At 42.2% G+C, this 27,092-nt stretch overlaps 1 protein-coding gene across 1 annotated transcript in view; it reads right to left on the bottom strand.

Moving 5' to 3' along the window:
- Nucleotides 1-6,007: 6,007 nt before the first annotated feature.
- Nucleotides 6,008-27,092, bottom strand: part of ARHGAP15 (Rho GTPase activating protein 15) — a 418,305-nt gene continuing 397,220 nt past the window's right edge. The window contains exon 14 of the mRNA XM_029910511.1: nt 6,008-7,243. Coding sequence (XP_029766371.1) covers nt 7,060-7,243 — 184 coding nt within the window. The 3' untranslated portion in view covers nt 6,008-7,059. The remainder of the gene's footprint in view (nt 7,244-27,092) is intronic.

Here is a 27,092-nt window from a genome sequence, read left to right as displayed (position 1 = left end):
GGGGCCATGTGACATGTAAGTGTCATAGATGGGTACTGGGTGGTTGCTTTTCTTATCCAAGCGTAATTATTTGCTATCATTTTTAGGAGATCAGGTCACTCACACTTTACATGGTAACAAATCTGTGGCAAGCTAAGAGTTTATGGCTATCACTGTGCTGCACATTAGGGCAGAATTCATTGGAAGAGCTCGTGGGGGTAGAACACAGACCCCTACTGCTTGAGCTAACAGAGAATCTCCATTAGATACTAGCAGGAAAGGACGAGACACACAATTGATTCCATCTACAGAGGGCAGAGCTCTATGCACGCACCAGCCAGTTCATGACAGCATTATTTACAACCTTTTATATTATTACATGTTCAAACAAGGAGTGTTGGAGATGGATGTAGATTATCAAATTATTAATTACTAATTTTAAAATGATGCCTGCCCCATGGTGCTTACAAATTCATTTCACATATAATATAACAAGAGGGATGGCAAGACAGTGGAAGGAGTAGGGAAGGAGTGGATCTGCAGGTGGGATTTAGAAGATAAGGATTGGCTTTGTGGATCAGCTCAAGAAGTGTGTTCCATGTGTAGGTACATCATGGAAAAAACACTGAGATTGTTATGGCAGAAGTGGACAAACCAGGGACCACTAGTGAGCAGAGCAAGCAGGGAGGTGATGGGATGAGACTATATCTGTTAAGCAGTGAGGAGCAGTGTTGTGTAGGGCCTTGATGACATGATTTCTGAGTAGAAAGTCAAGAAAACTAGTGTAACCTAAGAAGTTTTATACGAGAAAAATCTTTTTTTCCCCTTGAACTTTAGAGAAAGGACCAATAGGAGAGTGGAGGCAAAAGAGATTTGTTGTTCTCTTTTGGGAATCCCAAAAGTGGAAGGAAGAATTGAAATGTACCATACATGCTGATATGTTCTAAATAAATGGTTTCCACTCAGGATAAAGACCTAAGGGCCACTGTGGGCAGCTCAACGCACAGTAGCAGACAAAAGCCAAGAAGATATTTAGTTATGTTAAGAAAAGGAAAGAGCATAATACTGAAAATATTACAGTGCCATTATATAAATGTATGGGATGTACTCACCTCGAGTATTGTGGGTTTTGTTCACCCCATTTCATAAAAGATATAGTGGAAATAGAGCAGGTACAGTGAAAGGCAGTGAAAATTATTAGCAGCTTGGAAAATCTTCCATATGAGGGGAGATTAAATAGATTAGGACTATTTAGTTTAGAGAAGAGAAGATATGATAGAGGTATATAAAACAATGAATTGTACAGAGGAGTTCAGTCAGTCACTCCTATTTAGTCTTTCCCATGAATCAAGAACAAGGGGAAGGACACACAGTGAAACTAAAAGCCAAAGAAATTAAAACTGCTATGATACAAGTAAAATACTTTCTTATAGGATGCATAATTAACCTCCGGAACTTGCCACATATCACAGAGACAAAGAACATAGTAGGATTAAAAAATGTATTATAGTCTTCTATGGATAATAACAGTTACAGTAGGATAAAAATGTGTATGGGATCAAAGCCACTAACTGCCTGGGTTGGGAAGAAACCTCCTCTATAGGCAGGTTATCCATAATTATGGGGTTTCTTGCATCTTCTCACCATAATGGTTGCTGTTGGAGACAGACTACTGAACTAATGGGACCACTGGTCTGATCTAGGTGGCAATTCATATTTTCAGGAGCAGAGAGCACAGCTACACAGGGCCAGAAACTCCAGTAGCAGATGTTTTGGTTGCTACTGAGCATGCTCAATAGCAGTTTAAAACCATTATAAGGACCATAAGAACATAGGACTGGAAAGGTGGATCACTGAGTCCAGTTCTCTACTATTGCAGGCAATCCTGCTATATAATTCAGCAAAAAGTCAAACATTTCTGCACCTCACACACACCCATTGTCCAGAAACATCTTGTCATAAACAACATAAATTGAGTCCGAGCATGAGGAGAGAATCTCTGTAGAGAGGCTCTCTGGATTTTTACCACTCAGACCTATCATTAGGGAAGCCCTTGGCAAACTAATTTGTGATCCGATATGGAGTATTTGAAGGAATTTAGAGGGTTGGAAGTTCTGTCACCCCCTCCCCTCCTCCCAGGCTGCAAAACCTATTAAAGTCACAATTATCAAGCTCCTTCAAATTGAAATCCACCTTAGGAAGAGCATAGAAGAGGAGCTGAATGAAATGCTGCACTGTAAAATTCCTGGAAGTTTTACCACTGACTTCAATGGGAGCAGAGTTAGGCCAATCCTGCTTGCTTTTGAAAAAAGTCTTATCCTGTATCCATACAGCACTTGCATAGCCAGACCTTCAACTTGGTTGGCCTCAAGAAAGTACCAGAATATAAACGTTAAATAAAGATGTGTCTGTTCTGAAGGAGTACACTGTAGTTTTCCTTAAAGGTTATTGAAGAGTATTTTAACTGCTATTAAGGGTAGTGTGCAATCTGAGTTGGTACTTTGCAAAGGTATAAATGACACACACATGGGGTAAGACAGTGGAGACTCAGGCCTTATAGACCACTGGTAGCTTTTTGGCGGTAGGTGGCCAGGAAGCCTTGCAGAAAGGTGGGTTCCATGCACAGGTATCTGGTCTGAGGTGACAGCAGCTCAGCCTGGCTTTTGATTCTGCCTATCTGACACAAGATTGGCTTCTTTTGTTGTAAATGCTGCAGTCTGAACACTTTCAGGAATAAAGGGAGGAGCAGAGAGGGCCGATGACTTTAGCGATGAATCTGCTGACTCACTCTGCGTGTGTACTATACTTAGCCACAGTAGTGCTAATAAGGCTTTTAATAGTATGCAAAATATAATTCTAGTTTTATAGGCAGAGTTGGTCATGCCTCCTGTAGTTAAGGTTGCTCCACACTTTCCATTTTTCTGGTTTTCAGGGGCTTATAACTTTGCCAAACTTTAACCATTTGGGCTGGCATTTTCCATGCTGGGTTTCTGCCTCAGGCTGAATTTTTTTTGGACAAGGTTAGCAAAAATGGTGCAGCTGTTTCTCTGAATGAGGCTAGGGGAAAATATGTTGTTTTGTTCATGTTTAAAAGTTCTTACATGGTTCACTGAGAAGTGTTAGCACGTATCATACTTTGGAGAAGGGACTTGAGATATACCTTGTTGTCATTGATGTGCCTTTTGCCATCCCGTGAAAAATCCACCAAATTTGGCTAAATTATGGGCATCTGAAAATCTCAATTTGCACATGCTCAGTAGACACTTTCTACCATTTGGCAGTTCCAACCTGTGGCTGCAGAGCTGAGCAGCTGCTCTTTCTGGTTGCGGGCGGGGGAGGGCACAGTGGTTCCAGTTACACTAACTGAGGGCAGGGAGACTGTCTCTCCCTTGCTTTCAGTGCTGCTCCTGCTCCTCTCCAGGCAAAAAGGAAGAGGCGGAATAAACTGACGGGATACACTAACAGAGTGGTGAGGAGCTGGGCCTGTGGGGGCGGCGATGGGGCCTACTGTGACAAGGGTCTGCACAGGATGCAGCTGCTCTTGTGGTGAATTGGGGGCATGTAGTAAATGACCCAGGGTCTATAGGCTGTGGACTAACTGATAAACTTAACCCTCTGAGTGCCTTGGAATGAACAGGATATCTCTTGTGAAGGAATCTTTGGCTTTGCTGACGCATGGAATGCCCATATAGACCAGCTGGAATACGTTGCCTGCTCTGCAGCTAGTTTAATAGGAAATTTAACAACAAATGACAAAATGTATTTATAAAAGGAAAAAAAAGACACTCATGAGCTTCATTCTTAGAAATGTACTTGGGTTCTCTGATCTTTCTATCAGCCATGGAAGTCACAGTACAAAAGCTGCTGCGTTTGGCTGCCTTGCTATCCCAGGATGCTCTGTACAGAAAAAATCCTGTTGACTAAGCCTTGCTGGAGAAATATTAAGGCCTCTGCTCTTTATCCTTCCTCACTTCTTTGATGCTTTTGACACTGCTGACTATACTCTCCTGCTTGTTCTTTTGACTGCCTTTTTCTGTGGATGGGCTCATTCTGGAAGAAAGAGTTTCATACTCTTGGGCCAGCTGCAGAAAAAGCTCTGTCAGGCATGAATTTGACTCTTGAGTCAGACCTGGGGAAGTCTGGTCTGAGAGAGAGTGGTCTGTAGATAGCATCTCGCTCAGGGTCTAAAACAGGGGTAGGCAACCTATGGCACGCGTGTCGAAGGCGGCACACGAGCTGATTTTCAGTGGCACTCACACTGCCCGGGTCCTGGCCACCGGTCCGGGGGGCTCTGTATTTTAATTTAATTTTAAATGAAGCTTCTTAAACATTTTAAAAACCTTATTTACTTTACATACAACAATAGTTTAGTTATATATTATAGACTTATAGAAAGAGACCTTCTAAAAACTTTAAAATGTATTACTGGCACATGAAACCTTAAATTAGAGTGAATAAATGACGACTTGGCACACCACTTCTGAAAGGTTGCTGACCCCTGGTCTAAAAGATCAGAATTGAGATCTTGTACGTGACCTGATAGCCAGTGTGCGGCACAGAGACCAGTGTTGTGCTTCTAGTGATCAGGGTCATTCAGGGGCCAGGCTGCTGCGTTGGAAAACCATCCCCAGTTCGCCACTTCCTTGTACCTTGTGTAGTCACTTAGTCATAGTAAAGGTTAGTGAAAAGTGGGTCTCACATGCTGCCAAATCAGAGGGGCTTTGTATCCACTTACACAGTGTTAAATGACAGCCCAAGGAGCAAAGCAGTGGAGAACTAGGCCCAGTGATTTGTAATCCAGCCTGGAGGACATGAAGACCTGGATCATTGTGGCCAGATTATAAGATGACAGTATTTGCTCCAGCCTCCTGGCCAGCCACTGATGAAGAAGGTGTTTTGGAAGCTGTAGCCATATCTATCCAGGAGTCCTTTTAGGACCACAAAGCTGTGAACTTACTTGATTAATTGAGAACAAACTCCTTCAGTAGAGGGTGAAGTCAGAGTTGTCGTCATGACTTCAAACGTTCTTCTCTTTCCACTGTTATCTCTGTCTTGCTGGTTTCAGCGACAGCAGCTTTTCATCCTGAGGAGCTGCTCTCAAGTAGGCATGGGGCTATGGAGCTGAATGTTTGAGTGTGGTTGGCATTTGAGTCAATAATTTCCCCCAGTGGATTCATGTGGCTGTTAAATGGGATGGGGGATAAAAATGGAATCTTGTGCAATGTCACATATGAGTGCACTGATTACAAAGGCATCCTTGCTTCGATCCACGGCAAGGTCTAATAGGAAGGGACAGACTCTGCCCCATTCAGATACTAAAGGGTTGGGACCCAGATGAGTAGTTACACAGATAGCGCTGCAGACATTACAGGGCTACCTTTTAAAGTCAGGAATCACCAAATTGAGGCTTGTGCAGACTTCATATCCACACAGTTAAGGGAAACCTCTATGCTCCAGGGAAAGCTTTTGTTTGTATTTTTAAGAATAACTTCTTCTGACTCTTACAGGCTCCAAGTAACATATGAACATTTCACTGCTGACAATACTGGGAATTACTTCAGTGACTGTGAACACCCATGGGGCTGTAATGTGAATGGTGTTTATTAAGGAATACACTGAGTTTCTGACCATCATTCTTCCAGTCCTATAAACAGTACCTGGTATGTTGCTGTGCTTATTTAATGATGCAGCACCATCATTATACATTTATTCTCATAGATGATCACTCTAAGGAGCAACCTCTTCTGCTTAACAACTTGGTATTTTGTAAAATGCTGTTGAACAAAGCCAGCATAATTCCTGACCTGTTAGGGGTGATACTTGAGACATATCTCTCATGAACAGCAGATCTATGCATTAATCCTGTGTTTTGGGGTCTTTAATTGCTTTAAATATTTGCTTCTAGATCTTTGTTTCACACATTTTATTTACATGGTTTATTTTTCATTTTATGAAAAATCGATAACCAGACAGACTCTTTACCACACTGGATTAGTTTTATTTATTCTCTTTGAACTTGATTAAAAAGCTGTCAAACATAAGTGTACATTTTATCAGCAGAATACTTTTACAAAACAGGGTAGAAGATGTTTATAGCTGGAAACATACATTTCAAAATAAAACAATATTTGATATATTCTAGACAGTTACCCTTTTGTTTATCCATGACAACTGAAACTAACCATCAAATGCATAAATTGATTCAAGTCTAGCCAAGTAATCCTAAGGGCATATAAAAAGGCTTTTTTTAAAGTTCTTTCTAGATGAATTTAATGTAGTTCACCAATAAAGCATCCTCAGGAGCATAATAAAAATTCTACATAACATGACATAGCTAGGGAAAGCGGGAAGATGTACAATGTGATGAAGAATCAAAATGGATGTTACATTAAAAATGAGCAGTCATGCAATTTCTAAATTTCATGTACAGCATTTAAGGACAAAATGTCTAGGCTTTAATTTTGTGTTTAATTTTTTAGACAGAATGTTTATAATACTGCAATAAGTGCAATTTGCTCTCTTTCTCTCTCTTTAAACATATTCATTGGAAACTGTTTGGAACTGTCACTTTTGCTAGGGGAAAAATTACTATTCAGCATGTTTCCATAACTTTCACTGTACATCAAAGGGAAAAGGTATGTTATATTTACACCAAAAATTGGTTATGAATGATGAAATATGTCTGTTTCAATTTAATTGCTTTTAATATATTTTTAAAACCATTAACCTGCATTACTGTTTATCTTGATGTGCCATTGTATATGCTGGTAAGCAGCCCTTCCTATGTTTTTGACCATATTCGATATACCCATCTTGAAAATAATGGGATGAAAAATGAGCCCTGGAGTTTTAGCAGAATGAAACTCTCAAAGGGTTAATGTAGAATACATATAGCAAATGTTGACAGTATTTTTTATTCCAATGTTTGAAAATTAAACACAAAATCATCATTAAGTTTTCACAAAATGAGGCATCTGTCACTTGAAAGAAAAAGAAATATTTCAGAAATATGTTTACAGAAATGTAAAAATATTAGACATCAAGACAGATGTGAACATTTTCAATAACAGGCCCTGTCTGTCAGTCTTCCTCAGAGCTGAAGATCTTATTGTACTCACTTAACATAAGTTCAACTATCTGGTTTTGGTACAGCATGTGTACTGCCATGTTCCCTGTCTCCTTTTCAGGTCTAAGGAGTGTTGGTCCAAATACAATTCCTAAGCTTTGTGTTGTCATAAGATTCACGGATTCCTTGGCTGCTATCCTGTTGACAAAAGGAAAGAATTGGTTAAAGATGAGGGATGTCAAAGAAGGCACTGTTGCATTTGAAGCAGAGAAACACATTTTATTGATTCTCCTATCAGTAATGTTTTTTTTGGTTAAATTATCCCCCCCCGCCCCCCCAAAAAAGTAGGGCGAGAACAGGAGTTGATAACTTCTGGCAACATGACAAATGATGGAAAGCAAATTTATATGTAGATAGCAAGACCTTTATTGGGTTGAGATCTAGGCCCTGAATTTCAGTACTCGGGTAGGAGTGCACAATTACACAACTACTTTATGTAGTCCCTTTATTTTTTGTTTGTGTGCACTCATGGCTGGATGCACACTATCCCATTATGTGCATTTAGACACTGGGAATGAATATCAGGCCCTGAGGCTTGGGAGACAGTCAGATTTGTTGGGGGGGGGGGGGTGCTCCTGGAAGGAACCTAGCTACTTCTGTTAGCACAAGTTCCTGTACTGGTGCAGTGTTGGTGTGCATGGAAAAATTAAATGAAAGACCACATGAAACTTTGCCACTTCTGCCAATCTCAACCCAGTTACCTAAGAGGTCCAGGAATGAAAAGATACTTTGAGAAGAAGGGTAAAATATATCAGTCTGTGTGACATGTCTATCCTGACATAAGGCTTCCTAAAAGAAAATAAGACCCTCCATCTTAATTAAAGACTTTGGAAAATAATGCTCAGGATTACAGCATTAGACATATTGGTTTTCCATATAATTTATGAAGCTGTTGGCTACAATATTAATATTAAATGTTGATAATCATGCATCCCTACAGAGAAGACTTTAAGGATCAAGCAGTCTGATTTAAGAACAACATAGATTTAGTGGATAAAGTTTAGGTCACCATTTCTGAAAATTTGGCCCACTGGGCCAGATCCTCACATGATGCAAATTAGCGTAGTTCCACATCACTCAATGGATTTACACCACTTGAGGACTTGGCCTATAATCTTGAAAAATACTGTCTAGTCAGAGAGTGGAATAGTCTTTTAAAGAACTACTTAAGAACTGTAACTTACACTAGGGGTTAGCCCCAAAGCCTAATGAGGTTAATGGAAAGACTCCAATTGACTTCAGTGGGCTTTGGAACAGTCCTTATGAAAGCAAAACTCCAACATGTCAGATATTCTTTCCTGGAGAACCCCAGTGAATAGAAATCTGTTTTCTTTAAAAATATGTAAAATGTAGTAGAGTGGAAAGAGTCTAATATATGCATTTTTAATAGAATAAATTATAGTCAGCCCCTACCCATGAATGCAGACTAAAGGTACCTTCAAAACTTAAATATGCACTGATCTGCTTTTCATTTATGAACACTTTACAACAGAGTAGTTTTAAGACTTTTTGTCATTCTGAAAGAAGTGGCTTAAGAATCAGAGTGAACATTTTGGGGAAAAAGTACTATTCTCTCTCTTTCCTTCATCAGACGTATCTTTTAAAAATACTAAAAATTAAAAAAGCACAAATTCTTCTGTTTCTAAATACTTTTTGCAGAAGCTACAGTAAGCTATACTAACAGTGGCAAAAGCTGCATGAGACATCATCTATTCCATCCCTTAGAGAAAGATTTCTCTCCTGTTAGTGGGTGGGTCATGCAGTGAAGACTATTTTGTAGTGGAACCCTGCCAATCTTGTAGTTTACCACATTCCCTAAACACAAACACTCATTTAGGGTTTTTCGCATGTATAAATAGGAAGCATTACTGTAGTTCTGTCTCATATGTGTAGCTGTGGTGTCCATTACACAAAGCACTCTCCATATGGCACTAATCAGAACATCTTATTAGTTTCTTAAAATATAACATCTTTATTATAAATGAAAAAAGAATACATTATATTTTCCACTATGGCAATGTTAACATAGCATTGTTCTTCTCAGGGAGGGGTTCAGAATGTCTCAGAAGTTAGGAAGAAAAACTACTTGTTAATAGCTTTGGTGCCAATTGAGTAAGTGTGAGCATCTGATCACTGTCATACATTTTATCCTAGTTATTTATTGCTACAAACATTTTTTCCTAATACCACTCAAGCAGTTGTCAGGTGATTAATAAGGCCCTGATCCCACAAAGATTTATTTGTTCATGTGCTTAACTTTAAGCACATGAATAGTCCCAATGACTTCATCTGGACTTCTCATATGATAAAAATTACATGCATAAGTAATCTTTGCAAGCTCAGTGTACACAAAATTATATTAGCAAAGATATGAGGATCCATTTCACCCAGGAAAAAGTCATGTGCAATATGTCTATGGTGTATATTTTGAAAGGTAAGCATTCTAGCGCTTACTGTAGTTATCGAGTGAGATGATATGCCTATTATTAAAATATGAAATCATCCCCCAAATATGCAAAGCTAAACACTAATGTTCACATGAAGGAACAAGCTACAATACTGGCTTCTAACCTAGTAAATTTCTAAGCCAATTATTATTTCTTAAGTGCCAACATTGTTTGTTGCTGTAAGTCATGAAAAGCCAGAGCCAGATCCTTGGCCTTAAGGAGGCTACTTTGCACCATTCTGGCAGGCTGCCATCCTTGTGGGAGCAAAGGGGTGAGGTAGGGTGTGAGAAGAATCAAGAGCAGAGTTCTAGGCAGGGATAGAGATGTGCAGAGTCTCTATAGTAAGGACAAGAATTTTACATGTGCTTTGACAGGTTAGTGGTAGCCAGGGTAGAGATTTGAGCAGGGAGTAACATATTCCAAGTCATGGGCAAGGACGATGATTTTGGCTGGACTGAGAGGCAGTGAGATAGGAAGTGGAGCAGTGAAGAGGGAGTGAATGAGAGGATAAATGAGGTGGGGAGGGGGTCAGAGAGTAACAGCAAATAAGTGGAGTGTGGGTCAATGGTGGTGGTGAGGTGACTGAAGTGCGTGAGTTGTGTGGAATGACAGAGGCTAAATGTGGTGGGCAGGCCGAGGAGCTGGGGGGGATGAATGGGAGGATGAGTGTCGGGGGAGGGGTAAGTGATGAGGCATCACCACGTGATGTGACTATCACCAATGGTGTTCGGAGAGAAAAAGTTTGAGGTAGAAAGGAAACTGAGTAGTTATTTGAAGAGAGAGGAGAGTTGGGCTGAGGTAGGAATGGGGTTGAAGAAAATATCTAATTGGCTGGGAGGAAAGAATGGTAGGGAGAAGACAATGGCATGAAGAGAGAAGACCACAAGCCCAGCCACTTAAAGGTATTTAAGCACCTAACTCCAATTGATATCAAATACTTTTGAGGACCTGGGCTTTATGGCTTAATCCAAAGCCCAATGTAGCCACTGGAAAGACTTTCACTGATTTGCAATGGGCTTTAAATAGACATGTAGGTTGTTGGGAGAGGTAACTCAGGGCTAGATCCACAAAATGGATTTGGGCACCTAACTGCTACTTAGGTGCCTAAATCATCAAAACCCATGGTAATCCTGTAAGCACCTAAATTCCTTTGGTGCCTACATTTCCATTAATATAGTCCCCAGGGTGCCTACTGAGCATGTGGACTTCCAGCTAAGTTCTGATGGCGGGGTGCATACCTCACATCTAAGCCCTAGTGGGATCCCTAAACTAGGCATTGCCTTGCCTTCTTCCCTGTGGGCCCAATCCGGTAGGTATGGTCAGAGGCCGCCTACCAGATTGGACCTTGCACCAACAAGTGTGGATGGAGACGGAGCTGGAACTCCCCTTATAACTTTTGTCCAGTGGTTAGACCACTTACCCAGCATATCCCAGCCTCTGACCAATGTGGAGCAGCAACTTGAAGACAGGTTTCCCTCAGGGGAAGCAAGTATCCTAACCACTGGGCTATAGGATATAATAGGAAGGGCTCTTTGAACTTCTACTATTGAAGCTATTCTGTATAGTATAAAATACTTAACAATTCACTGGACAGAGAGATGAACTTGGGTCTTTCACACCCCAGAGCAGTGTCCTAACCACTGGGTTTTAAAGTCATTCTTACTTTTTCTCTGGCCCAATGAATATTTAATTAGTCATACAAAGTGGAACAGCTTCAAAAAAGTGCCCTACCCCAGGGTACCCTATAACCCTGAAGCTAAGACACTCACCTGTAATAAGGAAGACCTATGTTCAACACAGACAGGGGAGGCAGGGGAAATCTGATCCCAGGTCGCCTACATCCTCAGTGAGTGCTCTAACCACTGGGCTAAAGAATATAAAGGGTAAAACACCCCATCCCCCTTTTTTGTGAAAAAGGGCTTGGGCATCTGACTTCAGGAGAGGGTTCACAGCTGTGAATCCTGAGTGGTGACAGGCATCTCTCTCTGACCTGGACTTAGGTGCCTAAGTCTCTTTGACAGACGAGGCTTAGGTCACACCCCTCTCCTCGGCATTTGCTATTGGCTACCTTAGATGGTTTCCTGCTCAGGGTGCTAGCTTTTGTGAATCCCATTCTTAGCCACCTAACTCTCCCCATGAATTGCATAGGTGCCTGGGTACCTAACTTGGGGTTGTGGATTCCACTTGGCGGTAGGATGCCTAAACATTAGGCATTGCCATGCTGAGCCTCAGTCTCTTTTATCTATCTAGCCCTGAATATTTAAGTACCGCTCCCGCCCTGGCTCAGTCCCCAATGGCATCAGCCCACAGTTGCAGACCACACATAGGGGATAGTATATTGCAACCTCTTAAGGTGTGTAGTAGCAGAAGTGCTGCATCCAAATGCCCAGGAAGGAATACTGTCTCTGTAAGGCAGAATGACTCCCTGTGCTCTTCCTGGGCCACATCCCCTGAACACAAAGATCCGTTTGAGGCCTACATAAATAACTAGTGGTGTCATAATCGTATGGTCTGGTGGACAGGGGCACTGGACCACACGTCAGGAAACTTGAGTTTTATTTCAAACTCTCTCACAGACCTGCTGTGTGACCTTGGGTAAATCACTTTACCTCTCTGAATCTCTCTTTCCCTGCCCATGGTTTGTCTGTCTTGCTTCTGTAGATTGTAAATTCAGTCATTGTGGATAGTTCTCTCAGAATATCCACTCAGTCTGCAGCGGCAATAAAAGAAATCTACAGAATGTTGGGAACCATTAGGAAAAGGCTAGATAATAAGAAAGAAAATGTTATAATGCCACTTTATAAAGCCATAGTACGCCCACACCTGAAATACTGTGTGCAGTTTTGGTCACCCCAATTCATAAAAGATATATTAGAATCGGAAAAGGTACAGAAAAGGGCAACAGAAATGACTATGGGTATGGAACATCTTCCATCTGAGGAGAGATTAAAAAGACTGGGTCTGTTCATCTTAAAAAACAGACAAAGAAGAGAGATATAATAGAGGTCTATAAAATCATGAATGGTGTGGAGAAAGTAAATGGAGAAGTGTTATTTACCCCTTCACATAACACAAGAACTGGGGTAGCAGGTTTACAACAAACATAAGGAAATCCTGCTTCATGCAACACACAGTCAACTCGTGGAATTTATTGCCAGGAGATGTTGTGAAGGCCAAAAATATTAACGGGTTCAAAACAGAAAACTAAGTTCATGGAGGATAGTCCCATCAATAGCTATTACTCAACATGGCTAGGGACACAACCCCATGATCTGGGTGTCCCTAAACCTCTGACTGCCAGAAGCTTGGACTGGATTAATAATCACTGGATTATTGTCCTGTCCTGTTCTATTCATTCCCTCGGAAGCATCTGGCACTGGCAACTGTCAGAAGACAGGATACTGGACTAGCTGGCCCATTGGTCTGATCTAGTATAGCCATTCTTATGTGCTTTGGGGCAGTGCCTGTCTCTCACTATGTTTGTGTACAGAACATGGCATGGCCAGCACTCATTTTAGATGGACCTCTTGGCACTAATGTAAGATTAATGAATAATAAAATCTGAAGTAGAAACTTTTTTGTATTATAGTGGCTGTATTGCTGACTTGTGAGTATCATCACCAAAAATACGAACTACTTATCAGCCTGGTCTGAGTTATAAACAATTATAAATTGTTTAAATGGTCTGATATAAACTAGACCTAGAGAAAAATGTAATTCTTATTTGAAAGGCAATTTTAAATGCTATTTAATTCAATACAATCTGAGGAAAATAATTATGACTTGTGTCTTTATACCTTTTTTTTTTCAAAATAAATATTATTTATCAATGAAATTATGGTTGCTGTATTATATCCACAGTGTAAATTACTCCTGTAGTTGTGAAGTGAAATTCAGTTTATTAAAAAAAAAGGTAAAATGGGCAAGAATTCATTTTTGGCAAGAGCAGAAAACGTGATATACAGCCGACAACATAAAAAGGGAAAGGAAATGCCAGAGCTACTTTTTGTCAAGCCCAAATGGAAGGAGCAATGATCCATCCATTTAAGATTATTTTAGAAACAATCTATAATCCAGTGCTACAGATGTTGGAACCTCGTCAAAAAAATTGTTGAGCCTTATGCTGTGCTAGGTTTTTTTTTTCCTCCAAAAAGTCAGTTGAATTGCTAATTCAAAGAATGTTTTATAGTCTTTAAGATCGCAAGCCAAAAGAAACTCATATTGAAAATACAGATCTCCTCATTATTATTAATAATGAAAAGAATTAGTGATGTATTAAAACAGTAAAGTATCTGATTGGAAAACTCTAATATCAAGGACAGCTATATAAGCAAAAATACTTTTTAAAATGTGTGCTTTGGCTGTTGCCATGGTAACTGGAAGCTGGAAGCGATGTAATTGACTGCAGGACAACTATACAGTTAAGGTCATTACTGTATAGGGAACATAGCTCTCCAGTTCTATGTAAACTTACAGTTTTCAAACACCGGCTGTAAAATCATTCTTGATTTTGAAGTTTGGGAATCATGGTGGGTGTGACAACCCCTTCAAACAAACCATCTGTTAAGAAGGGTACTTAGTGTGAGTGACTAAGAAACAGGTAAATCTTTCAGATTGGTGACACTGATTAAAATGGGAAAGTGTTCTTACTGAAACATACATCAAAATCTAGAAAGGTAAATCAGTTTACATTTTCCCAAAGGAAATTATTTAGTATTGATAATTCACTATATATTGTAGTGAGTTGGCTAGTGTGTATTAGATGGAATCAGAACTGTTCAACTTTGTTTCATCAGCCCTATATGGCTACTGAAACCTGTACCTTGACTCAAATATTGGAGGGAGGAGGGCGTCTCTGCTTTTGGAGAAACTGATTTTGGCAATGTTATTTACTATTTATTTTAAATTAGATTAAAAAGTTAATTTTAACAGCCTGATTCTGCCACTCTTGCAGTGACTGGGCAAAATATAATATGACTAAAGAGCAACATGATGGAACATTAACAAAACCAATCAGAATAGTTAGAACAAACAAATGGCTCCACTTTTGAAACATAGATCCTCAGCTGGTGTAATGCCTGCCCTATTCCCTGAAGGCAATGGAGCCACACAAATTTACACCAGTACAGACTGTTACTCTGGGGGCATTGTTGTCAAGAGCATCACAGCTTCTTCTAAAGTGTGGAGAAAAGTAATCAAGGAGTAAGCAAAAGTAAACAAGGAGAAAAGTAATCTCTCAGCTGGGCAGAGTATAGCTCACCTACAGAATTATGCACATGCATAATTAACCTATGGAACTTGCTGACACAAGATATTGCGACCAAGACTTTGGCAGAATTCAAGAAAAGATTAAAGATGTATCTGGATAATGAAAACTCTACCGTTACATGAGAGGGATAAAAATGTATATGTGATTATACTTCCTTATTCTTATGGGGACAGCCACTAAAACCCTGGAGTTAGAAAGAAACTTCCTCTATGGATACATTATTATTTACTTGTCCATTGCAGTGGTTTGCATCTTTTCTGAAAACTGGTACTGGCTACTGTCAAATACAGATCACTAGACTAGATGGACTATTGGTCTGAGCCAATATGTAAATTCCTATAACCGCATTTAGTGGGTCAAAAACTGCATATTCCATTGATTCACTCTACCAGTAAATATTCCAAAATTAGCTAATATCTGTTTCCTATACGTAGTCAGGCACATGGAAATGGAACGTCTTAGCTTCAGAAGTAACCTGTTATGGGAGGGGTGGGCAAACTACAGCCCGCAGGCCAGATCCGTTTTAATCCGGCCCTTGAGCTACTGCTGGGGAGTGGGGTTGGGGCTTGCTCTGCTCCGGCGCTCCAGCTGGGGAGTAGGGTTGGGGGATGCTCCATGCGGCTCCCGGAAGCAGCAGCATGGCCCCCTCCGGCTCCTATGTATAGGGGCAGCCAGGGGGCTCCACGCTGCACGCTGCCCCCGCCCCAGTGGGAACCACAGCCAATGGGAGCTGCAGGGGCAGCACCTGTGCACAGGGCAGAGCCGCCTGGCTGCGCCTCCACATAGGAGCCGGAGAAGGGACATGTCACTGCTTCCGGGAGCCGCTTGAAGTAAGCGCCACCTGGAGCCTGCACCCTGAACCTCCTCCTGTGCCCCAACCCTGTGCCCCAGCCCTGATCCCCCTCCTGCCCTCCGAACCCCTTGTTCCCAGCCCAGAGCACTCTCCTGCACCCCAAACCCCTCATCCTCAGCCCCACCCCAGAGCCCGCACCCCCAGCCGGAGCCCTCCCCCCCACACCCCACTTCCCCCTCTCCGCACGCTGAACTCATTTCTGGCCCCACCCCAGAGCCCGCACCCTCAACCAGAGCCCTCACCCCCTTCCGCACCTCAACCCCAATTTTATGAGCATTCATGGCCCGCCATACAATTTCTATTCCCAGATGTGGCCCTCTGGCCAAAAAGTTTGCCCACCCCTGTGTTATGGGAATGGTTCAATTGCTTGCTATACTGAGTGTGCTGGCATTAGGGATATCATTAGTTAACAGATCTCTTTGCTTTACAGTTGCAGGCTTTTGGGTTGGCTTTACACAGTAGTTTCCTGATTGTTCATATTGCATTTCTTTTAATCAGTGTTGACATATTAAATTTTGATTTTTATGATGCATTGATCGTAGCTGAGCATTTTACACTTTCCTTCCCCCCTGCAAAAGCTGACTTGCAAAAGTAAAAAAAAAAGAAATAACAACAGGTATTGCATTATATACTTTGCCTTAGTGACAAGATATTTGGGGAGAAATCATCCAAGCTTGAAATAAAATCTTTATTGAAAGTAATTCTACATCCATGCCAGTCAGATGCATTGTAGGATCAGAACAGATGTCCCAGGGGAAAACTGTGCACCAGTCAGGGTTGAATACTTGGACCTCCTGTCAGTTCTTAACTCACTGACAATGGCTGAGGCATTCAGTACAACTTTGTTTTCTTTATTCGGAAATAAAGTTAATATACTTACCTTAACTGTGCCAAATGTACTGGAAAATAACCTGATAATAAAAGTGCCGTCCTACAAAGTGATAATGTCTGTGTATATAAGCACATTTTGACAGGGCTTTTGCAGCCTAGTAGTGAACTATTAAGAAGGAAGTACATGTACCAAATGATGCACAGATAGCCTATCAGGTTTTCTGTGACTACATTTCCTTTTTAGTCAAAGCCTCTGGTACATACTTTTCTGATATACAGCATATTATAGTAAAGTTATTTTCTGTTGCAAACTTACTTCCACTCAGCAATGTTACCCATTTTTCATGACCACTGTTGTGTTATTTGGTATTACAAGGATGACCAAGGTATGGAGTTTGATTCTGGGAGTCATTTTAAGACATTGGCAACATTAATCATTCAGGGATAATCTGCATTCTCAGGGGACTACGTCAGTTATAGGGTGACCCAACTCACCCCAAATGGTGAAATTCATTCTGTTCAGACAGCTAGTACGAGGCCTATGCACCACTTAACCCATCTTGAGAGATTTACCAATGTAATCAATATAATAGAGCCCTTGATACCAATACCATAAGTCCAATTTGTTTAAACTGTTAGCTCATTGCAGTACAATGGAGATACATTTAAAATATAGTAATAAATTGGGATTCTCAATATTTTATCATTGCAAACAAACCCTCATTATTTATGTACTTTATGGATGATTTGTGCAGTGCAGTGGTATTCACTAGCTGATGAAGCTAAGTAAATGCAAACACTATCAAGGGAATCTCTAGATTGCTGTTTGTTAACTTTATATACTATGTTTTGGGGGGGTTCTCTGTGCATATGTACATAGTATCTCAGATTTATACTTTATAGTGGAGTGCCAAAATATTATATTACAACGTATGCCCTTTTCAAAATGTACTAGGTGGCTTGAATGTATAATTCAGAGATTATAGGAAATACCTAAAATGATTCATATAGTTATAAACTGTTTTTCACCAGCCTGAAATACTAATGTGCTTAAAATTCCTATTTGCTCCAAAATGTTGAAGTCAAAATAATAACTATATAAGATCAGTAATGGAGAAACCAAGTCATAGTGTGTGATATGCTATCTAACAGAGGTCAGAAATAGTTCAAACATACTTAAGGGTTTGCTTTAGCTGCAAATAGGCTTAGTGGTTCCCTGGCCTACAAAAACGTCATAGCTTCCTGCCCTCTGCAGCTGCAGATGCTAATCACAACTCTTTGGGGAAATCCCTTCTCTTCAGAGGCTCTGGGACACAAGATAGGAATTTGGTGCTGCCTCCTTCTCCAAAATAGCTTTCAGCTCTGCTCATTCAACTACCATATATGGTAATGGGGCAGCTGATAATGACACTAAAAGGAATGGGTATCCCCCTAGCTACCTTATGGTTTGAGTTCTTCCTTGGATAAACTGCAATGGAACCATGAAATCAAAACAATGGCTAAATGAAATCTGAGGATAGGCTCCTACTTGACCCAAAGATCAAGCAGGAGGCAAGCTGGAGAAAGACATTCATTCTGGCCATTTGGCTTTACCCTGAGTTTAAGAGGAAGGTATTGCAAAATTTCACTCTCCCCACCTCACCGCGTACCAGAGCCAGGGCTCCAGCTGAGCCCAAACGTCTATACCACAATTAAACAGCCCCTTAGCTGAGTCCCATGAGCCCGAGTCAGCCAGCATGGGCCAGCCATGGGTGTTAAATTGTAGTGTACACGTACCCAGAGAGACTAAGGGTGGAATCCACAAAGCTACTTAGGAGACTAAACCCAGATTTAGACACCCAATTCCCTATTGTGATCCACAAAACTCCTGCCAAACCCTGTAGGCACCTAAACTCACTCGGTGCTTATGTTTTTCAAAGGAAAAATTCCCTAGGCACCTAAGTTTGAAATGACCCACTCCAGAGGATTTGGCTTGGAAGTCGTACTAAGTCTGGGCCTCTTGCAATTTTTATCCAGTGATAAACTTGCACATCATCTATTATATTTGGCTTGTACAGTATTTAATTCATTATTTGTGACTGAGCACAAAGCGGTTCTGATTAATATTTGAAGGAGATACAGCTAACACATTTGGGCTAATCATCTTAGCACAATGGAACATTCTGCCATTAGTGTAAAGCTAGTCTGTGCAGGAGGCAGAGCTTTCTGAGGAGCTGGTCCAAGCTTGTGGAACAAACTCCGCCTCGAATTAAGGACCCTCCCAAACCTCACCACCTACTGCTCCAAGTGCAAGGTGCATATCTTTGACCTGCCTTCTCTAACATAAACAAATAGCAGGGTGTACCTTTAGAAACCCCAAACCAAAACCCTAGTAAAATAAAACACTGCGAATGCAATTTTCCCCATAGGGGAGAGGATGAGAGAGAGAACAAACCATGTGTACAGATGTTAGACACATTGCTTAATACACTCCTTGAAGAAACTTGGGGCTAGCTCCACAAAAGGAATTAAGACATTGCAATGCCTAACTTTTAGGCACCCTTCCACCTAGTGGAATCCACAACCCTGAGTTTAGAGTCTAGGCTCCCAGTACAATGCATGGGGAGAGTTAAGTGCCTAAGAATGGGATTCACAGAAGCCAGGAAACTGAGCAGGGAACTGACTAGGATAGCTTGTAGGAAATGCTGAAAGAGGGAGATGGCCCTAAGCCCTGCCCCTCAAAGGGAGCTAGGCACCTAACACAGGTATGTGGGAGGCACTTCTCTCTGCTTGGGAGCCTCAGTGTTGAGCCTTCTTCTGGCTTACACTTGGTGGTGGTGCTGTAGGAGACCTAGGTTGGAATCCCTATTCTGCCTGACTTGAACCCAGGTCTCCCATGTGAATGCCCTTCTCAGCAGACGGTTGGATATTTTGGGGTGAGTCTCTAAAATATTTATTGGAGCAGAGTGAGAATGACTCCATAGTCTAGTATTTAGACTGGGGTTCTGGTCCCTGCTCCAAATCAGGCAGAACAGAGATTTAAACCTAGGTCTCCTACATCCCAGCTGAGCCCTCTAACCATTGGGATAGTGGTTACAGAGAGAGCAGCCTTTTGTGCACATTAGGCATATATTCTGAGGATGCCTACTGGATCAGGCCCCCACAGGTGAGGGAACCCCTAGTTTGAGAATCCTGCTGTGGCTCAGGCGCTGAGCTGAACAGCACCATCAGGACTTGGGCAGCTTTGTTCATGCCCACTGGCAGAAATTTAGGCACCTCCAGGTTTAGGTGGCAGTTGAGCAGGGGTTTTGAGGATCTCAGTGGCACCTAAATGATGGACTCAGGGACCTAAAGTGGCAGTTAGGTGTCTAAGTCCCTTTGTGGGTGTAGTTCTTGGATAGTACGGTGATGGAGGTGGTATAAGAACCTATGCAGAAGAGAATAGATTCAGACTCAAATATATGAATAGCTCTACTCGCTACATCCTTGACTGGCTTTGTAACTTTTGCCTCTGGAAGCTGTTATTTTTTAGTTTATTATTGACTAGTACAGCAGACCAGCCTATAAATAGCTCAACCTGTCCTAGTGCCAGGATCTATAAGCTTTTGGGGTCTGTATGTCCCAGAAGGCAGCAGATACTTTTATATGAATATGGCTTTAAGTTTCTAAATTAGTTTAATTTTTGTAATTCAAGAATGCCTTAAGCCACGTTTCCTTGAAACATGAAAAAATAAAAACAGTTCGGTAACAATCTCACTTGAATCAAGAACTGCAAAAATAGAACCTTTATCATCAGCACAGCACATCCAAAAATGTCTTTGTAAAATAAATCAAATTATATGAGTTAATTGATTCCAGGCAACATCAGCAACTGCAGGTGGAAACTGAATAACAGGATGTTTATTAATGAAGGACTATTAATCAAAATTGACAATACCAATTCCTGTTTCTTTTATTTGAATTCTACCTGCAATGGCCTGAGACACATTTGTCAACTTTTTAAATACAGATTTGTAAGAAATGGAAATATTTAACACTTGGGATTTTATCCGGAGATATAGGGCTATTTGTTTAAACAGTGAAAGGATATCCTAAATCCAATGTGACAAGCAATGCCAAAGATGCCAGTGGTAATTAATTAGCACTTAATTTAGACCACAGAACAACAGGATATGGAATTGGTGCTCAGTGCCATTTCCCCTTAGGCTCCATCTCATGAGGGTCAGGAGTATGGCTGTTGTGTTGAAGGTCAGTAAATAAATTGGGGGAACACATTGACACTGGACTTTTCATGATAGATATCCTTCACCCTTGTAACTGCTTCTGGCTATCATTGACGAGAAAAGGACTGTGATTGTTTTGTGAGGAATGCTGTGTACTAGTGTGAGTCAAGCAAGGTAGAGTTTGAGCTCACATGTCACATACTGCTCACACTAGATGCTTCCTACAGAAACAGAACTATTGCAGCATGTATCTGTCCTGGAAATACACTTTTAAACACAGCTGGGAAAGCTTGAGGAAGCTTGACAAGCAAGCAAATTCACTTAAAAAAGTTCTCAAATTTGCTAGCTTTGTGAGTTTGCTTTTAGCTTAATTTTAAGCTTAATTACAATTAATGGAAGATTTTAAAGTGAGGGGAGAAATTAGGTCAGCAAGCAAAAATGCACACATTTCTTCATTATGCTGTGGACTTTGTCTCTAATAATAATATACAGCACTTGTATAGAACTGTCCATCCATAGATCTCAAAGGTGGGGTTAGCATTATTATCTGCATTTTACCAATGGGGAAACTGAGTGTCTGAGATGCTAAGGGTACGTCTTCACTACCCGCCGTATCGGCGGGTAGCAATCGATTTATCCGGGATCGATATATCGCGTCTCGTTAAGACGCGATATATCGATCCCCGAACGCGCTCACCGTCAACTCCAGAACTCCACCAGAGCGAGCGGCGGTAGCACAGTCAATGGGGGAGCCGCGGCCATCGATCCTGCGCTGTGTGGACCCCAGGTAATTCAATCCAAGATACTTCGACTTCAGCTACGCTATTCGCGTAGCTGAAGTTGCGTATCTTGGATCGATCCCTCCCCTAGTGTAGACCAGCCCTAAGTGACATTTCCATAATCACACAATGAGTCTATGCAGAAACTAAATACCAGATCTCCTGACCCCTAGTCCATTTTCCTAGTCATCACATATGGCCACCTTTGGACAACACGTTCAAAACAGAACGTGAAAAGCATGCACAAGGGCCTGCAAATGAACTAGTAAGGTTGTACACAATTGCACATAATTGGAATGGTTTATTTTAAATATGCTGGTGAGAAAAATAAAAAGCGGCTATAACCCCTGGCATTGTGTACAATAATAGAATCCTCATCCTTCATAGCAGGCTTAGTGCTTCAGCCAGACAGTGCTATCACTAACCTTCTCAGCTGCTCTACTCTTCTCCCAACAACTGCAAACTCTGGGGAAGGAGATGGATTTGGCATACATAGAGAGGGGGATATGATACTGCCTGATACAAATACTCATAAAGCCCATTTTTTTCCCTTTGCAGTTCAGTGGCCATGAACATTGCTGTTCAGCTACCAATAGTTTTCTCAAGTTGCCAGCAACAAATGACACCCTGCTACACTTCAGAAAGTCATATTTTCTCCCAGGATACCAGATGTAGAAACACTAGAAATGGTAGTGTGACCCCTTCACACAGATTTAATTGCTACTGCAGATCCTCTGCTGACTGCGCTACCACAGCTTTATATAGTAGTTTCCCCAGCAGGGCTGTGTTGTCTCATCAAAGAATACCTGGCCAGGCTACAGGTATCCCAAGGAACCATTCGGTTTGTATTTATCTTTGCTTTCACATCACCATACTCCTCGCAGTGCCCTGTATATATCACCTCTCGAGCCCCTGGGTGAAAATGCCATTGAAGTCAATTACAACTTCTTCAGAAGTGGGTTTTTTACTCACAAAAGTTTATGCCCAAATAAATCTGTTAGTCTTTAAGGTGCCACTGAACTCCTCGTTGTTTTTGTGGATACAGAGTAACATGGCTACCCCTCTGATAATTGAAGTCAATTGCAAAACTCCCATTGCTATCCATTCCTTAGCTTGTTGCAGTGTGCAGTCATGGTCCTTTTGTGTTGAAGCTGCAATAATCCTATTGGGGGCAAAGATGTGGACCCAGAATATGTTTCTAAAATGTCCAGTTTCTGACTTAATGCCCACATGGAGTCATTTGGCTGAAATTTTCTCATTGGGAAGCTCAACTTTAGGCAACCTGTTTGAAAATGTATCTGTTCCAATGAGTCTTGAAATCTCTGAGGATGAACTTAGCTTTATCCTGCCAATAAATCATAATTTTAATCTAGTGTCATGAACAAATGTTTCTGTTCTATATGGCATGGGATGTTCTTTGGAGTTGCGATCAAGAAGTGTTGGCAGCGAATGGCTTCACAATGGTCATAGCACAACTGCACTTCCCGTTCTGTGAACTGCTAGATATATATGTTCTCTATAGGGTATGCCATTTAAAGTGATTCCAACACCTGAAAAACATCAGTGTATTGGCCCACTAATGTGTGTCGTTCCCCCCACCAAAAAAATAAAAATAAAACCAAAGACCCATCTCTAAATCTTTGTCCTACAGTCTCCCTCTCTTGTTGATAGGATGAAGGTCTATGCACATCGGTCTGCCTAAGAGCAATGATTGAGTATGATATGTGAACCCTCTACAAGTTACTAGTGCAGGGGTGGGCAAACTACGGCTCCTCCTCTGCTGTCCCCCCTTCCCCGCAGCCTCCGCTCGCTCCGCTGCCAGTGCAATGCTCTGGGCGGCGGGGCTGTGAGCTCCTGGGGCAGCGCAGCTGCAGAGCCCAGCCTGACCCAGTCTCTGTGCTGCATGGTGGTGGTGGCAGCGTGGCCCTACTCCAGCCGGGCAGCGTGGCTGTAGCGCTGCCAACCACCGGTGTTCCAGGCAGCACAGTAAGGGGGCAGGGAGCAGGGGCGGTTGGATAGAGGGCAGGGGAGTTCATGGTGGTGGTCAGGGGGCGGGGGTGTGGATAGGGGTCAGGGCAGTTGGGGGGGGAATAAGGGGTTGAATGGGGGCAGGGGTCTTGGGGCAGCAGTCAGGAAGGAGGGGGGTTGGATGGGGTGGCAGGGGGCAGTCAGGGGCAGGGGGGCAGTCAGGGTCAAGGGTTCCGGGGGCAGTCAGGGGACAGGGAGAAGGGGTGGTTGGATGGGGCAGGGATCCTGGGGGGGCCGTCAGGAATGAGAGGAGGGGTTGGATGGGGCGGTGGGAGTCTGGGGGCAGTCAGGGGACAGGGAGCAGGGATGTGTGGATGGGGCAGGAGTCCCAGAGGGGCGATCAGGGAACGGGGGGGTTGGATGGGGCAGGAGTCCTGTGGGGGGCAGATAGGAGGTGGGGGCCAGGCCAAGACCCCCTCCCCTAACCGGCCCTCCATACAATTTATGAAACCCAATGCGGCCCTCAGGCCAAAACGTTTGCCTGCCCCTGTAGTAGTGCAACATACATCCACAAATTGTATCAGATTTGAAAGATGCTTTAATGTGCCTCTCAGCATCACAGTTGCTTCAGCACTGATATCAAATATGAATGGAATGAGGGTATCTCTTAAATGCACTAGTGAATACATGCCACCCAGAGTTTTTGATTTATTTAAACTTATTTACATTTCACATCCTCATGAGCAATGTACTTATAATGTCAGCATTGTCTTTTCGACTCACACTTTGTCTTGTCCACTCACCTTAGCTAGATATTTATTCTTTATGCACATATGTAGCCCATTGCACTAAATGCATGAAATGTCTGGAATGGGTATTTTCCATGCATCCTACCTCCGTAGAATGCACCTTTTGTAGGAACTGCAAGTTGTGTAGGTTTACATGTCTTCCCAGTTTTAGATGGGATATGGGTAGCTCATTGGCCCTCTTGGGTGTTCAACTATCCATCTTTCTGCAGGATTGTTACAGTGGGTCATGTGATCGTGGCTGAACCCATCCTAATTGCCTCAGATGCTCTACAAATGTCCACTGTTCATTTTCTGTCATGCTAAACTCACAATTTCTGGCTTCCTGCCTCAGCCCCATTAAATACTAGTTTAGGCAACGAGTTTGTAATTGTGCGAATGTCTAGAACTGAAGGTGATCAAGAAATAAGGCTTATTTTTGCATTACATTTGTTTCTAATTGTGATAATCCAAACCTACAGTACCTGGCTGATTTGCCACTGGAGTGCAGCTCCCTGGTGAGTTTTCCTGGCATAGGGGAAGCTGCAGACAGTGTACAGTCAGCTATGCCAACTCTACGCCATAGGCTAAAGGAGCTCCTGGATAAGGGGGGCATAACATGGGCCTGCTGAAGCAAGAAGAGGGTGTGGCAAGGGCATTGCCACATGCTGGCCAGAATGGCCATAGTGACTGTTGCAGCCAGGGTGCAAATTAGGAGACAGAACAGTTTAACATGTGCTGGGGGCTGAACTACTCCCCAGCAAACCCCTGGATTAGGGGACATGCAAAAGTGAGGTACTTCCATGTTAATTCCTACATGGCCCTGAGCTTAGCCTCCAGTGTGGTCAGGGTCAAATGGCTGGCTAGAAGGTTGCAGGTTTCTGTGTAACCTCTCCTTCAGATACACTTGAAAAAACTCCTCAAATCACTGCCAGCTTTCAGGCAAATTTCCTTAGAATAGTAGTAGGCTAGGGGGCTTAAAGTGCACCATATCTGAGTTGCTGTGTCATTTCTATTAACCTTTTAAATGAGTACTCAGCTGCAGCTAGGGTGTGGCAGCAGCACTCTGATAATGGAATGTCCGCAGTGGAAAGAGGAGACTCCAGATATACAGGATACTACTACAGGTGTGCTTTGCCCAATGTGTAGTTAGGCAGTACCAAAGTGGTTAATGGTTCATTCTCATAGTCTCTAAGGCCCAGATTTGTTAAGTTATTTAAGCGTTACTACATTCAGTGGTGCAGTGCCTAACTGATTTAGGAGCCTAAATCTCATTTTCAAAAGGAATTTAGGCACGTAGGAGCAAAAATCCCATCAACAGCTCATGGGATTTTGGCTCCTAAGTGCCTAAATTCCTTTCAAAAATGAGTTTTAGGCTCTTAGGCATTGCAATGCCAAGGGCAGCAATGCCTAAATACCTTTAAAAATCTGGGCCTAAATTCCTTGTAAACAGTGAGCTTTCTTTGCACTCGCCCCTTGGTCCTTGCACTGAGCTCAGACCTGGAGGAAAGATGAATTCAGCCAAAAGACAACTCTGGATCCTTATATTCCTCCTATTTGTCTTTCAAGACCCTCTGGTTGGACTTGCAGATCTCTACTTATCTGCTATGTGGAGTTCTTCTGAAATATCAATAGGAATTTCAGTAATGAGGAGGATTAAGTTAGGCTGTGACTGTGCTGGTCGCCAGATAAATACAAACTGCATGTGTTTTGTACAGGCAGCCCCTGCACTATTTCCAGCTGCTAGATATAACTGTAAATTTCTTAGGGACAGTAGATATTAATTCAAGTGTAATCTGAGTCCAGTGTACAGAAAAGAATGATCCATTCAGTCACTAGGAGAGTGTACGGATCATAGTTCTGTGACAGTGCAACATTACCCAGTATCTATCTAAAATGTAAAACTAGATAGCATATAGTCTTATGTATGGTAAATATAATGTGGAGCATAATCCTGTCTGGAGACAGGGGCTCAGATTCTGTATTCTGCTTTAGCCCCTTTATGGCACTCCAGAGGTGTCAAGGGACAGATAGCTGACAAAACCAGCAGCTCAGGAATATCCAGCATAAAGGGGTTTGCAGATGGCGTAGAGGTTCCAGAACAGCTGTATGCCACCCGTCTTACAGCCCTCAGTGTAGCAACATGCCATGGTAGGGAGGGGGCAAGGCGAGAGCATCTAAATTCTGAGTATGAAATCAGGCTGAATAAGCATGCTATCGGTGAGACGATTATCTGAAACAGCAGGACCCTTTCCACTCCTGCCTGCAGCATCTATGCAAGGCAGAGCTTCTCTCCATCATTCCCTCCCAAACTTTTGGTTTTCTCTATCCCCCTGGAGCCTCCTTTTTCCTTTACCCTGACAGAGGCTGTTTCTAGCAGTAGCAGAGTGGGGCAGACCGCCCTGATGAGTACTTCTCTCCAGGCTGCTCTTCTCCTTCTCCACAGCTCTCCTGTAGGGCTCAGAGCTGGGAATGGAGCAACTGACAGAAGTGCTGGGCAGGAGACAGGTAGCTTCTGACAAAACAGCAGCAGTGCCTTCTAGCTGCTGGGTGTGAGAACTGTAAAGGAAAAATCCCAGCTTCTGAGACAGGCAACTTGTTGGGACTTGTGACACAGGAGAGGATACATCTATCATACACTCGGCTGTGGGTTAGCCATTCCACAGATTTATGACTTTACATTGCATCATAATGGGTAATGTATGAAAAGATAAATATTTTCCATTTAGTAACATCTTGCTGGGTTTTCATCTAACTCTATAATTTTAATTATAAAATGAACATAACCTGTATCAAATTATAAATATGTTAACATATTGAACGAGGAGAAGAAAAATAAGCACCAGATTTTAT

Source organism: Terrapene carolina, unplaced genomic scaffold (genome assembly GCF_002925995.2).
Source record: "Terrapene carolina triunguis isolate 2854851 unplaced genomic scaffold, T_m_triunguis-2.0 Scaffold62, whole genome shotgun sequence".
Classification (NCBI taxonomy): Eukaryota; Metazoa; Chordata; order Testudines; family Emydidae; genus Terrapene; species Terrapene triunguis.
The sequence above is the reverse complement of the archived record's forward strand: the minus strand, read 5'-3'. Positions and strand labels throughout refer to the sequence as shown.